The 17660-nt window shown below is 41.1% G+C and overlaps 1 protein-coding gene across 5 annotated transcripts in view; it reads right to left on the bottom strand.

The window, feature by feature from the left end:
* The window catches only part of Pigk (phosphatidylinositol glycan anchor biosynthesis class K), a 132625-nt gene that overhangs the window by 47312 nt on the left and 67653 nt on the right, over positions 1-17660 (bottom strand). For all 5 annotated transcript variants that reach the window (XM_008848653.3, XM_029553824.1, XM_008848654.3 and 2 more), the window contains one exon: positions 2294-2378. In XM_008848653.3, the coding sequence (XP_008846875.1) occupies positions 2294-2378 (85 nt within the window). The remainder of the gene's footprint in view (positions 1-2293; positions 2379-17660) is intronic.

The following is a 17660-nucleotide window of genomic DNA, read 5'->3' as shown; positions in this document are numbered from 1 at the left end:
AGTGGCTCCTGATTGTAAAAACTTCACACACCCCAGGTACGAATTATGCAATGACTGAGACGCAAGATTACTTCTCATACAAATAGTTACAGATAACAGCTAGTTACTACAATAATGCTATAATTTAAAAGCTCTGTGGAACTGGCTGAACCTAATTATCACATTATGACTATTTTCTTAAGGAGAAGTTGCTTTCAAGTATTCTCATACTGAGGCTGGAGAAATAGCTAAAAGATTAAGAACAACTGCAGAAGACCTGAGTTTAGTTCCCAGCACCCATGTTGGGTGGCTCATGACCACCTGTAAATCTGGCTCCAGGGAATTTGATGCCTCTGCCTCCACAGGCCCCTGCACTCATGTTCACGTGCATGTACGCACACATGTGCACACACACAGACACACACACACATTTTAAAAATAAAAATTAATTTAAAAAATATTTTTTAAAAATGTAAACAGGGGCTGCAGAGCTGGCTCAGGGTGAAGAGCACAGGCTGCTCTTGCAGAGGACCTGGTCCAGTTCCCAGCACGCACATGGTAGCCAACAACTGCCCATAACTCCAGTTCCAGGGGACTCCCATACCCTTTTCTGGCATTGCACACATGTGTGCATTTACATACATGCAAGCAAAACACTCGTACACATAAAATTAATTAATTAATTGAAAGATAAATAATCCCTTACTAAGTGAACTCTACCCAGACAGTGCATGATAACAAGTCCTGTTTTAGTTTTACCATGAATGGGGAATGTCATGAGAAGAGAATAAAGTCTGCTATTAACAGTGGCATTTCCTGACTGCTCCTTAATTCTGTTTGATAAAAATAAACAATCATGCAAAATTCCTTAAAGACTGAGATTTTATGACATCAAGTACTACAGATTTTTAATTATGCTGTTTATAATTCAGTGTTAAAATTAATACAGTCTCTTATACTGGGGAAAAATCTAGAATTTCCACCAGGGTCAAATGCTTTACCCTGAAGTCAACCAGTGTTTAACTACAAAACACAGCAAGTGGGCTATTTACTGGTTCCTTCATGTTAAGATATTTCTGACATTTCATCTGGTCAGCTGTCTTAAAGGTTAATTCCTGTTTCTGCTTTCAGATTTCCTTCTAGGTGACCAGCTCTGGGCAGATTCTATTTACCTATTACCACACTGTTTCAGCGCTCACTCTTACTGTTGAGAACATATTGACTTGCTGCCTGCTCTGCTGTTTAATTCATTTATGTTGAGAGTCAGGCATGAAGACAGAATTTTAAATGTGACATTTGCAGACTCTTAGGTCATTTAAGCTCTGACAACACTAGGGAATTCCTGACATATAAACTGGACCTGGTTACCATACACAAAGGATCATCTCAAAGGGCCAAATTTTTAAAATTCACATTTTTAAAAATTCACATAGCATCTTAAAAGCAAATTTTAGTATCAATGAAAAGATCTATATAGCCAAAATTTTCAATTAAAAGCCTCTGCTTCTTTTAATAGACTCAAACTGGCACTGCTGACAACCCATAGACGCCAAATAAAATTCTTTTGATTAAAAAGGATACATGGAAAAACTCCCAATAATAATATTCATAACAGTTCTGAGGAATTCTGACATATAAGGCCTTTTACTATTTCCTATAATCTCTAAGGAGCTGAAAAGTCTGCTGGATCTAAAGGCCAGTCAAGACCATCTGAAATGATTAGGTTCTGGCCCTTCAGGCCAGAACTGAGGGTCCATGCTGTCCAAGTGAGAGTCTGAAATCTAAGCTCAAATGCTCAGAATGATAGCCTTTTCTAAGATTATCACCATGCAGACAGGGGATAGTCTCATTGGAAATGAAACAAATTGCCCACATGACATTTAGAATCATGCTCTATAAGGGATGACGATGGGGTAGGTGGGGAAGAGCAGAGCAGGATTCTTTCCTCTCCTTGGCTACACCAAAAAGGACACCAAAAGGTAAACTTTCAGATATCTCCTTATCACTAACAAAGACCGTCCACGTGGCTCAAAATGAAGTCTCCTGAAATTAAGTTTTGTTATTAGTAATGCACAAAACGATCATTTTTGACTACTCCGTATTTTACATAAGAGTTGTGGTTACACAGTAAGTAGCCTTGAATATTGTGCTTTGAGGATTCTCCACTGTGATAAAGAAAAAAAATCTCAAGTAGAGAGAGCAGGTCCACAATGCCTTTCAGCTAGCCACACGGATTCTGAAAACCTAACAAAAGCAATTACTTATTGAGATTAGAAATCTTATTTCTTTCAAAAGAATCAAATGGAAGGCAAACCTGGTGTATTATCTGGGCCACAGGAAGCTGCTCAGCATACTTCAGAGGTTCCATCAGTTCCTCGTCCATCCTGTCTTCCTTATAACTGGGAAAAGAATCAGAAAACACAAACCTAAGACAAGCACTATTTTTAAATAAGGCAAATATTTAAATAACTAACCAAGAAACAGACTTAAAATACATTTAATGCAATTTGTGAAACTGATAATTTTTTAAAAAAAATAACCCAATGAAAAAAATGTAAATGACATGACCAGAAATGTATTCGGACTACATGAATTATGTAATGGGATTCGTTGACATCACAATGTTATTGATTCTGGAGGCTGCGTTAGCCCTGAAGCACTCTGTGCACAGGTGGCTGCTGATCAGAGCAGCTACAGTTCTCTGTGCTCCAGCTTTTCAGCATATCCAGCAACCTGCAGTCGTCGTGGGCTCTGCACCTCCAGGACTTATTTCTCCCATAGTTGCACCTATTTTTTAGACCAACCACCAATTCTGTTCTTTGGTTACTCTTTTTTAAATACAGAGCTTGTTTAAAACCACCTAGGCAGGTTGTTTTTACTGCTTTAAAGGTAAAAGCCACATCATATCCTTCTTTGTTTATTCAATGTTTACCATGTAATAGTCAATAAATGCTTGTTGAATGAATATGAATAAATACAATAAAAACGTTAAGGTTGATATTTAAAATGAGATGGAAGAGTCACAAATGCATATTTAATACAATATAAAAGATAAGGTACAGAAGTGAGATGTTTTAGTTTTTAAATTGTTTTCATCAAATGTTTTTGGTTAGCATACAAAGTACAGGGCTCCATGATGACATTTTCCTTCATACAGCACTATATTGTTTGCTTTCATCCCCTGCTGCGCTCACCTATCCCTCCTTGTTGGTTCCTGTCCTCCTCAAGCATACACATACACACACAGGCACTGTATTATATGTTAGTCCTTGATTCTGCCTTCATGTCATACATGTTCCATTACTCTCTCGTCACCCCGCCTCCTGGAAATTACAATGTTATGATTATAGAAGAGATGGTTTTGTGGTTAAGAACACTTGCTCTTCTTCCAGGACCTGAGTTCAGATCTCAGCACTCATGACAGGCAGCTCACAACTGCTTGTAACTCCAGCTCTAGGGGCTCCAACACCCTCTTCTGACCTCTAAAGGCACCTGCACACACGTGGCATACACACACAGATACACACACACAAAACTAAAATAAATTTTAAAAATTATTTTATTAAGAAAAATTTCCCAAATAGTTTGATAAAAATTTTTTAGAATTATCAACCATCTAAGAAATAGCAAATAAACACTGGATTTTAGACAGTAAGACCAAATGCAATTAAACATTTTTTACCCTTTTTCCTGACACATCAATGTATCAAACTTAAAATTAGTCTTTAAAAACCTAAACTTTGAGATTTCCTGAAAAACAGGAACAAACTGACCTGAGATCAGAAGTCTGCAGAAAGAATTCTGATGAGTCACAGAATCTCTCCCAAGGGAGAGGCCAATGTGCAGGTCAGCACAGCACTGCACACAAACGAAGGGGCACCAGGGGCCTCTCAGCTAGGCAGACCTACTCAGCTGGAGATTAGCATGAAGACAGTTCAAAACTTAATCTGTGAAGACTCTGAAGACTCTTGCTACTGATGAAAAAACTCTCAAAACATTGCGTTTTATAAAGAAAGAAAGCAGAAAGGTAATTGCTAGGGACTGAGGAAGGACAACAGGGTAGTTTCTGGCTCAAGGGTAGAGTTTCCCCAAACCCTGAAATCATCAGAGGAAGAAATAGGGAGAACACTTCAAGACACAGGTGTGGGTAAGTACTTTCTGTTTAAATGGAAAAAAAACCAAACTTCTACACAGTGAAAGAAACAGTTGAGTGATGAGACCACCAACAGAACAGAAGAAAATTTCTGCCAGCTATACATTTTACAAAGGATTAATATCCAGAATATACAAAGAACTCAAGAAACTAAACAACAAGAAAATAAACAACCCAAACAAAAATGGGCTAAGGAACTAAACAGAGAGTTCTCAAAAGAAGAAAAACAAATGACCAGTAAGTATTTTTTTTTTTTAATTTCACAGTCAGCTCCAGGGGTCAACATGACACAAACCGAGAGTAACCTGGAAAGAGGGAGCATCAACTGAGGAATTTCCTCCACCAGAGTGGTGTGCAGCATGTCCAACTGCTAACTGACATAGGAGGGCCCAGCCCAGAGTGGGCAGTACCATCCCTAGGCTGGTGAGCTTAGCATGTGTAAGAAAGGTAGCTGAGCAAGGCATGAAGAAGTCAGTAAGCAGCATCCTCCATGGTCGCTGCTTCAGCTCCTGCCTCCAGGTTCCTGGCTGAGCTCCTGGCCTGGCTTCCCAGGACATACTGTGAGACAAATAAACCCTTTCCTCCCCAAGTTGGTCTTGGTCAGTGTTTTATCACAGCAACAGAGACGTAAAGTAGAATGGTTTTCAACATCCTTGGCCATCAGAGAAATCAAATTAAAGCTACTTTGAGAGTCCATCTCACCCCGGTTAGCATGGTTAATATCAAGACAGCAAATGCTGAAGAGGAAACTGGTGGCAGCAGTGGCACAGCCACACTGCCAGTGAACAGATTTCTCAAAAACTGAAAAACAAAACTTTCACATGACCTGGTCACAGCACTATTCAACATATGCCCACAGGTCTTCCTATCTACCAAATAAGTGCACATCCATGTTTATTGCTGCTCTATTAACAGTTTCCAAGAAACAGAATCAACCTAAATGTCCATCAATAGATGGTAAATGGAGCCATGGTATGTACACACGATGGCATTTTATTTAGCCATAAAGAAGACTGACGTTAAATAAATTTTCAGGAAGATGAACGGAACTGGAAAATACATCACATGTTCTCTCTCACATGTGGATCCCAGCTCTTTTATATATGTGCACTTATGCTAGAATGAGGAGCCCAGGAGAGTTAAAAGGGGGGCACGAGAAGGGAAAAAAAGATTCTGTAAAGGGGAGGCAGAACACACACAACGGTGAAAAGAGGAACACTGAGGTGTAAAGGGTTATGTGGACAAGGGCAGGCAGAGGGGAGCTGAGGGGCTAGGAGTGTCGACTGAAACTGCATGGAAGAGCTACAAGGAAACCTGGCATTCGGTAAGCTAATCAAAAACAATTTTTAGAGAAATAAGTTTGAATAGAGTAAGCTGTAGATTATTACACAAAAATCCTAGCACAGGTTGGGATACCCTCCTATAAACTGGTCATCATGGGGGCTCCAAAGGTCCCCAAAACAATGCCAGTCATTGCCCACTGTTCTTGGTTGCCCACCAGAACTAGCTGGTAAGACCCTGCTGCAGATGACCCCACACACTGTGACCACAGGGCAGGGAGAAATCAAGCTGGACGCAGGCTGGAAGCTTGCTCCCTGCTGGCTAGCCCTCACACTGCAAGCAAGTGCTCTGCAGGCTGCTGGGGAGAACCGTCACCAATGGCCTTACTCACTTGTGGGCCCTGTGTGCAATACTGACTGGCCAGGAAAGATGAGCCCAATGATGCAATAGTGCACATCTGCTATGGGGATAACCAATCACTATCAGACTGAATCTGCAGTTCACTCCACAGGAGGGAATTCATGTCTGGTACTAAAAAGCTAGTCAGTAGGCCCTGGCTGGAAAGGTAATATGCCCTGGTGGGGAACCCACTGCTGCTGTGTTGCTGAAGGGCAGGATATACCTGTCAAACAGGCTTGTAAATAACCATGCTATGCCCACAGAACAGTACCACTGCAAATTGTACTCAAAGTGGCTTCTGTACACAGTGCTCAGCGGTGACTGTGGACTCAAACCAGTCCAAGTACGGAGAATAAATGGCTACTGGATACCCAGCCATATGCGGGTGTCCATAAAACCCCCTGCAAGGCTCGGGGAGCATTGTGGGGAAGGGAAAGGAAAGAATGGAGGAGTCTGAGGAAGTAAGGGGCATGGTATGGAACAGTGACTCCCAGGTAACTGCAGGTTTGCACTCGCCACAAGCTGCGATTGCCTGTATAGGATCACAAGATTGAGCCACTCACCATTCTTTCCTAAAAGGGCACTATCTGAGGATTTATAAGCAGTTAAAGCTTGGTGCGGGGAGGAGTGGGGAAGGTGTGAGACATCTTCTTTAGTAGTACAGCCACTGGCAAAGTGCACACGCTCCTGTAAAACAAATGCCCATTCCTCAAAACTAAAAAAAAGAAAGAAAGAAAGAAAAAAAAGGCATAAAAGGAAGACCAGTTGGGAAGAAAAGAGGGCAACAGGGAGGTGTGAGATGATGGAAATACACTGCATACATGTGTAAAAATATCATGGTGAAATCCATTATTATGTATAATATATGTTCATAAAACATTCAAAATTATCTGATGTGGTGGCACATGCCCATAGCCTATAATCACGACTTTGGGAGGCAGAGGGAGGAGGAGCAGGAGCTCAGGGGCCAATTTCAGGTACAGAGAGCTGCAGGCCAGCGTGTGATAGAGGACACCCTGCCAAAGAGAAGGAAGCAAAGAAAACGAAACTTGTGACAAATTTTAAGCAATTTTCTGTTTCTTAAATTTTTCTTGCTGAACTATTTGAAAGTACGTCAAGATATCATGACAGCTCACATTTAAATTTCAGCACTGATGCACCAATTATATATTTGAATATTTCCTTCATAATGTCAACTTCTTTTAAAAAATGCTCACCGTGAGACTCACAGGTGATCCTGGGTAAGACTGTGCACAGGAGTTTTTACTTCAGTGGTTCACAATCAGTTAAAATAATCATTCATTTTTAATTTCCTGAAAAGGCCTCTTTCTTGCATATATTAGATGTCACCTTCAAGAAGCCAGCTTAATGCTCTTTCCATCTAGATTACTCCCATTTAAATGTGCTTTTAAGTTTTACTATTTTTAATATATCATCATTTCTTTATTTGGCAGCTCGGTGGTTTATTTCTCCAGAAGTCTTAGGATGCATCTGAGGGTTGGTGTTCGAGATCGGTTCTCCAAGGCACACACAGATGGGACCTTCAATATGGAAAGTCAGTGGTTTTTTTTTCATTAATTTTTATTTTTTTATTTTATATGTTTGAGTGTATTGCCTGCATGTGTGTAAGTATATCTGTGTGGTGCAATGCCTGCAAAGGCCAGAAGACAGGGTCTCCCTGTAGCCCCAGCTGTCCTGGAACTCACTATGTAGACCAGGCTGGCCTTGAACTCACAGAGATCTGCCTGCCTCTGCCTCCCAAGTGCTGGGATTAAGGCATGCACCACCACGCCCAGCTCCATTATGGTTTTTAAGGTTATTTCCATTTATTTTCTATTCAGTTTTCTAGTTCAAGCATTAAAGTGAATCTTGTTGATCTTCTCTGCACTCTCTCTGATCTCTTCTCCTCCCCACACTTCAGTGTTCTTTTCTAGACTTATTTCTACCCTTCGTGCCTCTTACTGAGCCTTTGGTAACATCCACCTTCCCTTGGGTCCCTTGTAATTTAGTTTTCACTTGAGGCGATTCTCTTCTTTGTCACTTTCTTTCCAGAGTGCAGCCAGGTTCTGCTTCAGATGTGTGACTGCTGTTTACCCATTTCAGTCATGAGATTTTAAACATCTGGCCCAGTGTGTCCTTTTCACAACACAAATGCATGTTTAATACAGGCTACTCACATTCCCATGTTGCTGTCTTGTTTTCCTCTGCTTTGTAGCTTTTCTTTTACCTTTTATACCTTTTTTTCCTGTGTGTGTGTTCACATATGTGCACACGTGTGCGTTCACGTATGTGCACGTGTGTGTGGAGACCTCAGGTGTGATTCCTCAGGAGCTGTCCACCTTGTTTTCAGAGACAGGGTCTCACTGGCCTGGGGCTGTGATCAGATGAGGCTGGCTGGCCTGGAGGTCCATCCGTCTCTGGCTCCCCAGTGCTGAGATACAAGCACATGCTACCACAGCAAGTTTGTTTGTTTGGGTCCTGGAGATTGAACTCAGGTCCTAGGCCTGCGTGGCAAGCACTTTACTGACTGAGCCATCTCCCCCGCCTGCCTTACTAGCTCTGCTTTCATTCATTGACGGTGACTACATGTATAATATAATGTGTATAAATTACACATTACATATCATTTTCTAAGGTTTGATTCTAATTTCTATTTTATTATTATATTACCTTTGCACAGAGCTGGCTTCTTTTTCTGTTTAAGATTATTTATATTGGCTTTCCCATGATTAGTAATAGCAATTTATCCTGTGCTGGAAGGGACAGGAATAGGCTTATGAGCATTTTTGGATCAAGATCGCCCTCTTCTGGCGCTACAGTGAACTGTGGTTTCTTTAAGGAGCACTGCAAGTAGAGCCTAGGAACAAACTATGTACTTTGTACTTCCTTGCTCTCGTGAAACCCATGCTTGTTTTCATTTCCTTTCTTCTTTTCCTTCATAACCAACACTCCCAAGGGCAGCCTGTTCCCACCCTGCCCCTGTCAATGCTTTCTGTCTGCCCAGAATTGGTGCTTTCCAAAGACTGGTTCTTAAGGTCACCTCAAATGTCTAATCAGTGCTCATAATAGAATTCACAGAAAAATACAAATATTTATCTCAGTTAACATGTGGCTGACATCCCAGGAAGACCTAAAATTTCTCTCTTACTACCTGTCCAGGTTGTCTCTCTTACTCCTTCTACTGTACATTTTGAGGCCTTCTACAGACTCCCTCTCCTCCAAAGGATGTGCTTTTCCCATTATGTACTTCTAAAGTCCTTCACAAGAAGTTCTGTTTAAACAATTTAGTAAGGGAATAATTTCTACACAGAAAAGGCTGTGCACTAATTTTTAATTCACTATTTTTAAAAACAATGTTTTTTCTTGTAGATAGCTGGTAAGAAACAGAATTTATTGACCGTGAAGGGTTTCGAATCCAGTACAGTAGCTACAGTCGCTAATGAGAACGCAGTAAAATACCGTCCAAATCCTGCGCATAAATAAATAAAGCAGAGCCAGCACATGATAAAGCTAATGAAGAAATCAGTCATAGATGACAATGACCTCAAAAGTCTCCTCTATGCTCCAGGCACTCCTAAATAACACTGTGACGTTATTAGAACCCATATATAAGGTCATCTCTGGCTTAGAAAGAGTAAGCTTTTATTCTATAACACCATGTTGAAATCAGGTTATTCATGTATAATATGACAGAACTTACTGGGGACTAAAGGACAAAGCATTCTTCCAAGAACTGAAAAGAAGCCCAATTCAAAGAACAGGAAGGCAGAGATGCTGTGCGATGTAGACATAAATGGAAAATAAAGAGCAATAAATAATTCAAAACACATCAGTGAGAGAAGCCCAAGAACATTACCAAGAATGTTCTAACCAACAGTATGAACTCTTGAACAGGACAGCTCAAAAGAATTACCCGAAACTAAAAGAATATGCAGAGAAAGCAAATTAATTTGTTATATTCTTTTAAAAGGCAAAGAAAAAATTCTATTCCTTAACTGCATTTCTAACATGTTCAAGTAGTTGAAAATGGCTAAGAAGCACTTTTAAAATGCTCAACATGTTTAGCTACCAAGGCAATGCAGATTAAAACTGCGTTCAGTGGGGCTGGAGAGGTGGCTCGGAGGTTTAGAGCACTCACTGGCTGTTCTTGTAGAAGACTTGGTTCGAATCCTAGCACCCACATGGTGGCTAAAACCATTTGTAACTCCAGTTCTAGACGATCTGACAGCCTCTTCTGTCCTCTGCTGGCACTGTATGACATGGATGCACTTACACTCATGCAGGCAGAAAGTCATACACATAAAATAAAAATAAACAAATCAAAACAATTAAAATGACTTTAAGTTTCCATCTCACCCAATCAGGATGGTCACCATCAAGATTACAAGTGGCAGCAAGTACTGGCATGGATGTGGGGAAAGAGTAGCTCTGCTATACTGTTGCAGGATGTGAGCTAGTGTGGTCCCTGAGGAGTTCAGTCTGGAGGTTTCTCAAAAAACTAGAAAGAGAACAGCCACATGACCAGCTCTCCCACCCCTGGGCACAGACCCAAGGGGCTACGTATTCTACTTGGAGAACTTGCACAACCATGTTCACTGCCACCATATTGACAAAAGACAGGAAATGGAATCAGTGTAAATGCCTATCAACAGATAAACGAATAAGAATAATGCAGTGCAGGAGCTGGAGGGACAGCTCGGTGGTTGAGCAACACTGCCCTTGCAGAAGACATGAGTTCAGTTTCCAGCACCCAGTCAGGCAGCTCACAACCACCTATAACTCCAGCTCTAGGGTATCCAATGCCCTCTTCTGGACTCTCTGGGTACCTACACTTACAAATGGGTATACACACACACACACACACACACACACACACACAAATTAAAAACAACGTAAATCTTAAAAGAAAAATGTGATGTACAAACACTATGGAATATTACTCAGCTGTAAAAAAGAAAATTAAACCATGGAATCTGCAGGTAAATAGATGGAACCAGTAAAAATTATGCTGAGGTAACCCAGGCACAGCAAGACAGATGCTGCATGTCTCTCCCATATGCTGCTCTTAGCTCCAAATCCTTTCTGTTTTAACTTGGAGCACAAGTGAAAGCCAGAAAACTAGAAAGGGGCCTTTGATGGAGAGGCATGTTAAGGAATGGGTAGTGGACTACAGGCAGTGGACTACAGGTAGGTTACAGACAGTGGACTATAGGTAGCAGATTACAGGCAATGGATTACAGGCAGTGGACTACAGGCACTGGATTACAGGTAGTAGATTACAGGTAGCAGACTACAAGCACTGGACTACAGGCAGTGGACTACAGGCAGTGGACTACAGGTAGATTATAGGCACTGGACTATAGGCACTGGACTACAGGTAGTAGATTACAGGCAGTGGACTATAGGCAGTGGATTACAGGTAGTAGATTACAGGCACTGGACTACAGGCAGTAGACTATAGGCAGTGGATTACAGGTAGTAGACTACAGGCAGAGGACTACAGGCAGTGGACTAAAGGCAGTGGTCTACAGGTAATAGATTATAGTCAGTGGACTACAGGTAGTAGATTACAGGTAGCAGACTACAGGCACTGGGCTACAGGTAATGGAGAACAGGCACTAGACTACAGGCAGTGGACTATAGGTAGTGGATTACAGGTACTAGACTACAGGCACTGGACTACAAGCAGTGGACTATAGGCAGTGGACTACAGGCAGTGGATTACAGATAGAGCCAAAGCAGAGAGGTGGAATGCTGGGAGTGGAAAGGCTTCAGCATGGAGGGGCAAAGAAGCATGGGGAAAATCAGGGGGGACACAGGCTAACCCACAGGAAGGGTGTGTAAATAGCCACATGGAATAGCAGGCTATCTCACAACACAATCAAAAGCAAAAAATTGGAGGGACAGCAGAATGCATGTGAAGTGGAAGAGGGGTAACAATGAAGCTGAAGGATTAAGTGGGGGTGGGGGGAAGAGCAAGTAGTGAGTGTATGAACAAAAATTAATGGTATATTAAAAAGCCTTATGGAAACCCACTACTTAGTAAACTACTTTCAAAATATAATTTTTTTTAAAAGGTGAGTTCAAACAGAATGACCCTACATGAGTGCTAACCCCAGAAGACACAGCTCTTAAGTTAAAATTGCAATGCCAAGACACAGGATACTTCCCTCTGAGTTACTGGTCAAAGAGACCAGAGAGATCTCAAAAACAACACAAGCTACTGCTACTGCCCTTGGTTACCCCCCGTAACTTCACAGTAGGACTCTAATGCTGAAGACACCACACACACTGGCTGCAGGACATAGAGAAATCGATCTCAAACTGACCAGAAAACTTCCTCCCAAATGGCCAGCTTTCATAGTGCCAGAAGGTGCTATGCAGGCTGTTGGGTAGAAAAGACATCCATGGTCTTACCTAGTGCTGAACCCTGCATGCTACAATACCCACCTGACAGGCAAAATCTTCCCATGGATGCAACAGTGGTATGACTGTTACAGGGTAACTAACCAGTCTCTGATCGGATTTGAAGCCTGTTCCACAGAAGGTAATTTCACCCTGGTTAAAAGTCACAGGAACGAGGGCAGACCCTAGTATTGCTATTTTTCTAAATGGTCATGATGTCAAATTGGCCTTTAAACATTTGTGCTTCTACCACAGACCTTGGCTGCTCTCAACCTTGGTCAGAGAAGCTGTTTCTGCAGTGGACAGCAGTCATGCAGAGATGCAGAAACTGGTCAAAGTGCTGAGAGTAGATGTAGCCCCAAATGAAACATCTATATCAACCTCCCCTCCAAGGCTCAGGAAACACTGTAGAAGACAGAAAATCTGAGCACTGGAGGATGGAGAAGAGCACTGTGAAATGCCACTCTGTGGGTTTCCTCTTCACTTTTTTGATTGTTTCTTTTGCTGTACAGAAGCTTTTTAGTTTAATGAGGTCCCACTTGTTGATTGCTGACCTTAATTCCTGAGAAACTTTTGTCCAATTTAGAAAATCCTTTCCTACACCTATATATTGTAAGCTACTACCAATATTTTCTTCTAATAGTTTCAGGGTTTCCAGTTTCACATTGAGGTTTTTGATCCATTTAGAGTTGACTTTTGTGCAAAGTGAAAGATAAGGATCTAGTTTCATTCTTCTACAGGTGGAGATCCAGTTTTGCCAGGAGCATTTGTTGAAGATGCTGTTTTTCCTGCATTGTGTGTTCTTGGAAAATATCAGGTGGCTGAAATTGCATGTACTCGGGTTTGGATCTTCAATGATATTTCATTGATCTATGTGTGTATTTTTGTGCCAGTACCATGCTGTTTTTATGACTATAGCTCTGTAGTATACTTTGAGATCTGGTATAGTAACCCCCCCCCCCCAGCACTGCTCTTTGTGCTCAGGGTTGCTTTGTCTATCTGGGGTCTTTTGTGCTTCCATATGAATTTAAGGATGATTTTTTTCTAATTCTGTGAAATATGTCATGGGGATTTTGATTGGGATTACACTGAATCTATATACTGCTTTTGGTAGGACAATCAGTTTCACAATGTTAATTCTTCCAATCCATGAGCATGGGAGGTCCTTCCATCTCCTGGTGTCTTTATCAATCTCTTTCTTTAATGATTTAAATTTTTCATTGTAGAGATCTTTGGTGTCTTTGGTCAGATTTATTCCAAGATTTTTTTTTTTTTCAGCAAATCTGAATGGGAGCCTTTCCCTGTACTCTTTGTCCAATTACTTGTTATTCGTATATAGAAAGGCTACTGATTTTTGTAGGTTGATTTTATAACCTGCCACTATATTGAAAGTATTGATCAGTTCGAGGAATTCTCTGGTGGAACTTCTGGGATCTGTTAAGTATAGTATCATATCATCTGCAAAAAGAGATTGTTTGACCTCTTCTTTTCCAATTAGTCCTTTAATTTTCTTCTCCTGTCTTACTGCTCTAGCAAGAGTTTCAAGCACTATGTTGGAAAGGAGTGGAGATAGTGGATATCCTTGTCTGGTTCCTAAATTTAATGGTAATGCTTCCAGTTTTTCTCCATTTAGAATGATATTGGCTGTGGGTTTGTTGTATATAGCTTTAATTAGGTTGAGGTATGTTCCCTCCAGTCCAGTTCCCTCTAGGACCTTGAACATAAATGCATGCTGAATTTTGTCAAAAGCCTTTTCTGCATCTATTGAGATGACAATGTTGTTTTCCATCCCTGCATCTCTGGAATAAAGCCTACTTGATCATGGTAAATGATCTTAAATATCAATAACCTTAAATATCAATGCATTGAACTCCCCAGTCAAAAGACACAGGCTAAGTGAATGGATTAAGAAACAAAACCCAGCTGGGCGTGGTGGCGCATGCGTTTAATCCCAGGACTGGGGAGACAGAGGCAGGCGGATCTCTGTGAGTTCAAGGCCAACCTGGTCTACATAGTAAGTTCCAGGACAGCTGGGGCTACAGGGAGACCCTGTCTCAAAAAGACCCAAAAAAAAAAAAAAAAAAAAAACAAAGAAACAAAACCCATCTTTTTGTTGTCTACAAGAAACCCATCTCACGTTAAAGGACAGGCACAACCTTAAGGTGAAAAGATGGAAAAGAAAAGAATAGTCCAAGCAAATGGCACTAAGAAACAAGCAGGGATTGCAATTCTAAGATCTGACAAAATAGACTTCAAAGTAAAACTAATCAGAAGAGATAAGGAGGGTCACTTCATTCTGATCAAAGGAACAATTAACCAAGAAGATATTACAATCCTTAACATATATGCACCAAACTCTGGTGCACCTGAATTTATAAAAACAACACTACAGGTCTTTCAGACTCAGACACAGATTAGCCCTAACTCAGTAATTAATAGGGGACCTCAACACCCCACTGTCTCCATTAGGCAGGTCAACTGGACAAAGAATAAACAGACAGACATCTGAATTAAATGATACCATACATTGGGCTGGAGGGATGGTTCAGTGGTTAAGAACACTGGTTGCTCTTGTAGAAGATACAGGTTCGAATCTCAGCACCCATATAGCAGCTAAAACTGTCCATAACTCCAATTCCAGGGAATCTGACAGCCTCTTCTGTCCTCCATGGGCCTTGCACAACACGGGTGCACTTACCTACATGCAGGCAATACACGTATACACATAAAATAAAAATAATGAATAAAATATTTTTAAATGATACCGTACGGCTGGGCATGGTGGTGCACGCCTTTAATCCCAGCACTCAGGAGGAAGAGGCAGGCAGATCTCTGTGAGTTCAAGGCCAACCTGGTCCACATAGTGAGTTCCAGGACAGCTGGGGCTACAGGGAGACCCTGTCTCAAAAAGGCAAAAAAAAAAAAAAAGATACCATACATCAAATGGACCTAACGGACATCCTTCAAATATTCTACCCAGGCTCCAAAGAATACACTTTCTACTGAGCACTCCATGGAACTTTTTCAAAAATCGACCACATACTGGGCTACAAAACAAACCTCAACAAATAAAAAGAATATGAAATAATTCCATGCATTCTATTGGACCACAATGCAATAAAGCTCAAAATCAGCACTGGACGAAACCCTAGTCACTACATGAACTCATGGTGATTGAACTACACACTCTCCTAAACAATGAGTGGGTCAAAGGAGAAATTAAGAAAGAAATAAAAGAATTCCTAGAATTCAACAAAAAGGACAATACAACACAACACAACACAACCTCTGGGACACATTAAAAGCACTCCTAAGAGGGAAGTTTATAGCTCTAAGTGCCTACATAAGAAAATTAGAAAGAGCCCAAAGAAATGACCTAACACTGCAACTCAAGATGCTGGAAAGGCAAGAACAAATGAAACCCAAACCCAGCAGAAGAGAAGAAATAAAAATCAGAGCAGAAATTAATGAAATAGAAACAAAGAAAATAATACAAAGAATTAGTGAATCTAAGAGCTAGTTCTTTGAAAAGCTAAACAAGATACACAGACCCCTAGCCCAGTTGACCCAAAGAAAAAAAGAGCAAATCCAAATCAACAGAATCAGAGATGAAAGGGGAAACATCACAACAGATACCCAAAAGAGCCAGACCATTATAAGGCAATATTTTAAAAACCTGGACACTACTAAATTTGAAAATCTAAAAGAAATAGATGGATATCTAAAATCATGGGAACCACCAAAGTTAAATAAAAAAGAGATCAACAGTTTAAACAGACCCATAACATATAAGGAAATTGAATCTAAAAGAAATGATTTGATATCTAAAATCATGGGAACCACCAAAGTTTAACCAAGAAGAGATAAATAGTTTAAACAGACCCAGAACATATAAGGAAATCAAAACAGTAATACAAAGCCTACCAACTAAAAAAAGCACAGGCCCTGATGGATTTACAGCAGAATTCTACAGACACTTAAAGAAGACCTTCAACCAATAGTACTTAAATTATTCAAAACGATAGAAACAGAGGGAGAACTCCCAAATTCCTTCTATGAATCCAGCATCACTCTAATACTAAACTGGGTAAAGACACAACTGAAAAATAAAACTGTAGACCCATATCCTCAATGAACATAGATGTAAAAATTCTCAACAAAATACTCGCAAACTGCATAAACACACATCCAAAAAAAGTTATTTTTAAGACGTTCATACATGGAGTTTCATGATCTAGACAGCGATTCCATGCTGTACATGGAATCATTCGGCACAGGCATTCTATTCTGACTTTATCTTTGTGTTTACTATCTGTAATTCAAATGTTTCAGTAAACGAGTGTTTTCCTTTATTAGCTGTGCTCTGGGAAGAATGACACCCACCTTTTCCTTTTCTTAAATTCAAAAGGCTTTTCTGGACTTCGATGGCTCCTTCTACAGTCAGCTCTTTATTCCATCTATGGTCTGTTTTCACATGCAGTGTGAAGCTAAGACCTAGTTTACTGTTTTTCTGTGGCAAAGCAGTTGTTTTCTTCAACATGAATTTTGATATTTACCATTTCCTCTACTTTTTAAAAAAGATATTGCTTCCCTGGGCCTGCAGGACCCACCTCAGGCCTCTCGCATACCTGCAGGCCTCTCTCTGGGAAAGTCCATTGCGCCCTCCGTACCTTGACTCCCCCAGCCTCATTCACTCTTACATCTCCGATGCCATTCTCTCCTCAGAGTTTGGGCCCTGCCCCATTTCTTGTCTTGGGGCCCAAGACGCCTGGGGAACCAATACTGCTCCCTGATCCTTTTCATCCAGACCAACTCAGTGCCTTCTCTGGGCCCCAGGAGCACTGCTTCTGGACCTGGCACCGCCCTCAACTCCCTCTGCTTCCCTGGGCCAGCACCACCCACCAGCCTCTTTCTGGGAATCTGGGGCTGACCTTTCCTCTTCTTGATCCTTTCCATCCAGACCAACCCAGCTCCTCAGTGCAGTCCCCAGGAGGCCTTGGGAACTCTTCCCACGCCATCTGCCTCTGCATCTCTTGGTGGCATGGCCAACAGCTGCCCTAGACCAGTATCTTTCCTGAGCCAGGGTCCCAGGACAGTCCAACTGCCAAATTCCTGAGGACAAAATCATTCCTGGAGGGATCCAGACCTTAGGAGAAAGCCTGAAAACATCTGATCCTCACCTGAATTGGGCCTCTGTGGGAACTCCTGAAGACAAAAGCAATCCGGCCACTCCAATTTAAAATCAAAAGAGAGAACCGGAAGCTTTGTCGAACCAACTTTTCATGCCCCAAAAGTAAACCACAAAGACACATAAAGTTCACAAAAAGAAGCAGACCTAAATGTGAAGGCCTGAAAGAATCAGAAACTACAAAAGAAATTCACATGTCAAAATCACAGAGAAAAAATAATAACATGAAAAACCAAAATAATATATCCCCACCAA

The sequence above is a fragment of the Nannospalax galili genome, unplaced genomic scaffold (genome assembly GCF_000622305.1).
Source record: "Nannospalax galili isolate Female #2095 unplaced genomic scaffold, S.galili_v1.0 scaffold1124, whole genome shotgun sequence".
NCBI classification, from domain to species: domain Eukaryota; kingdom Metazoa; phylum Chordata; class Mammalia; order Rodentia; family Spalacidae; genus Nannospalax; species Nannospalax galili.
Note: the sequence above shows the minus strand (reverse complement) of the source record. Positions and strands in the feature narration are given on the sequence as shown.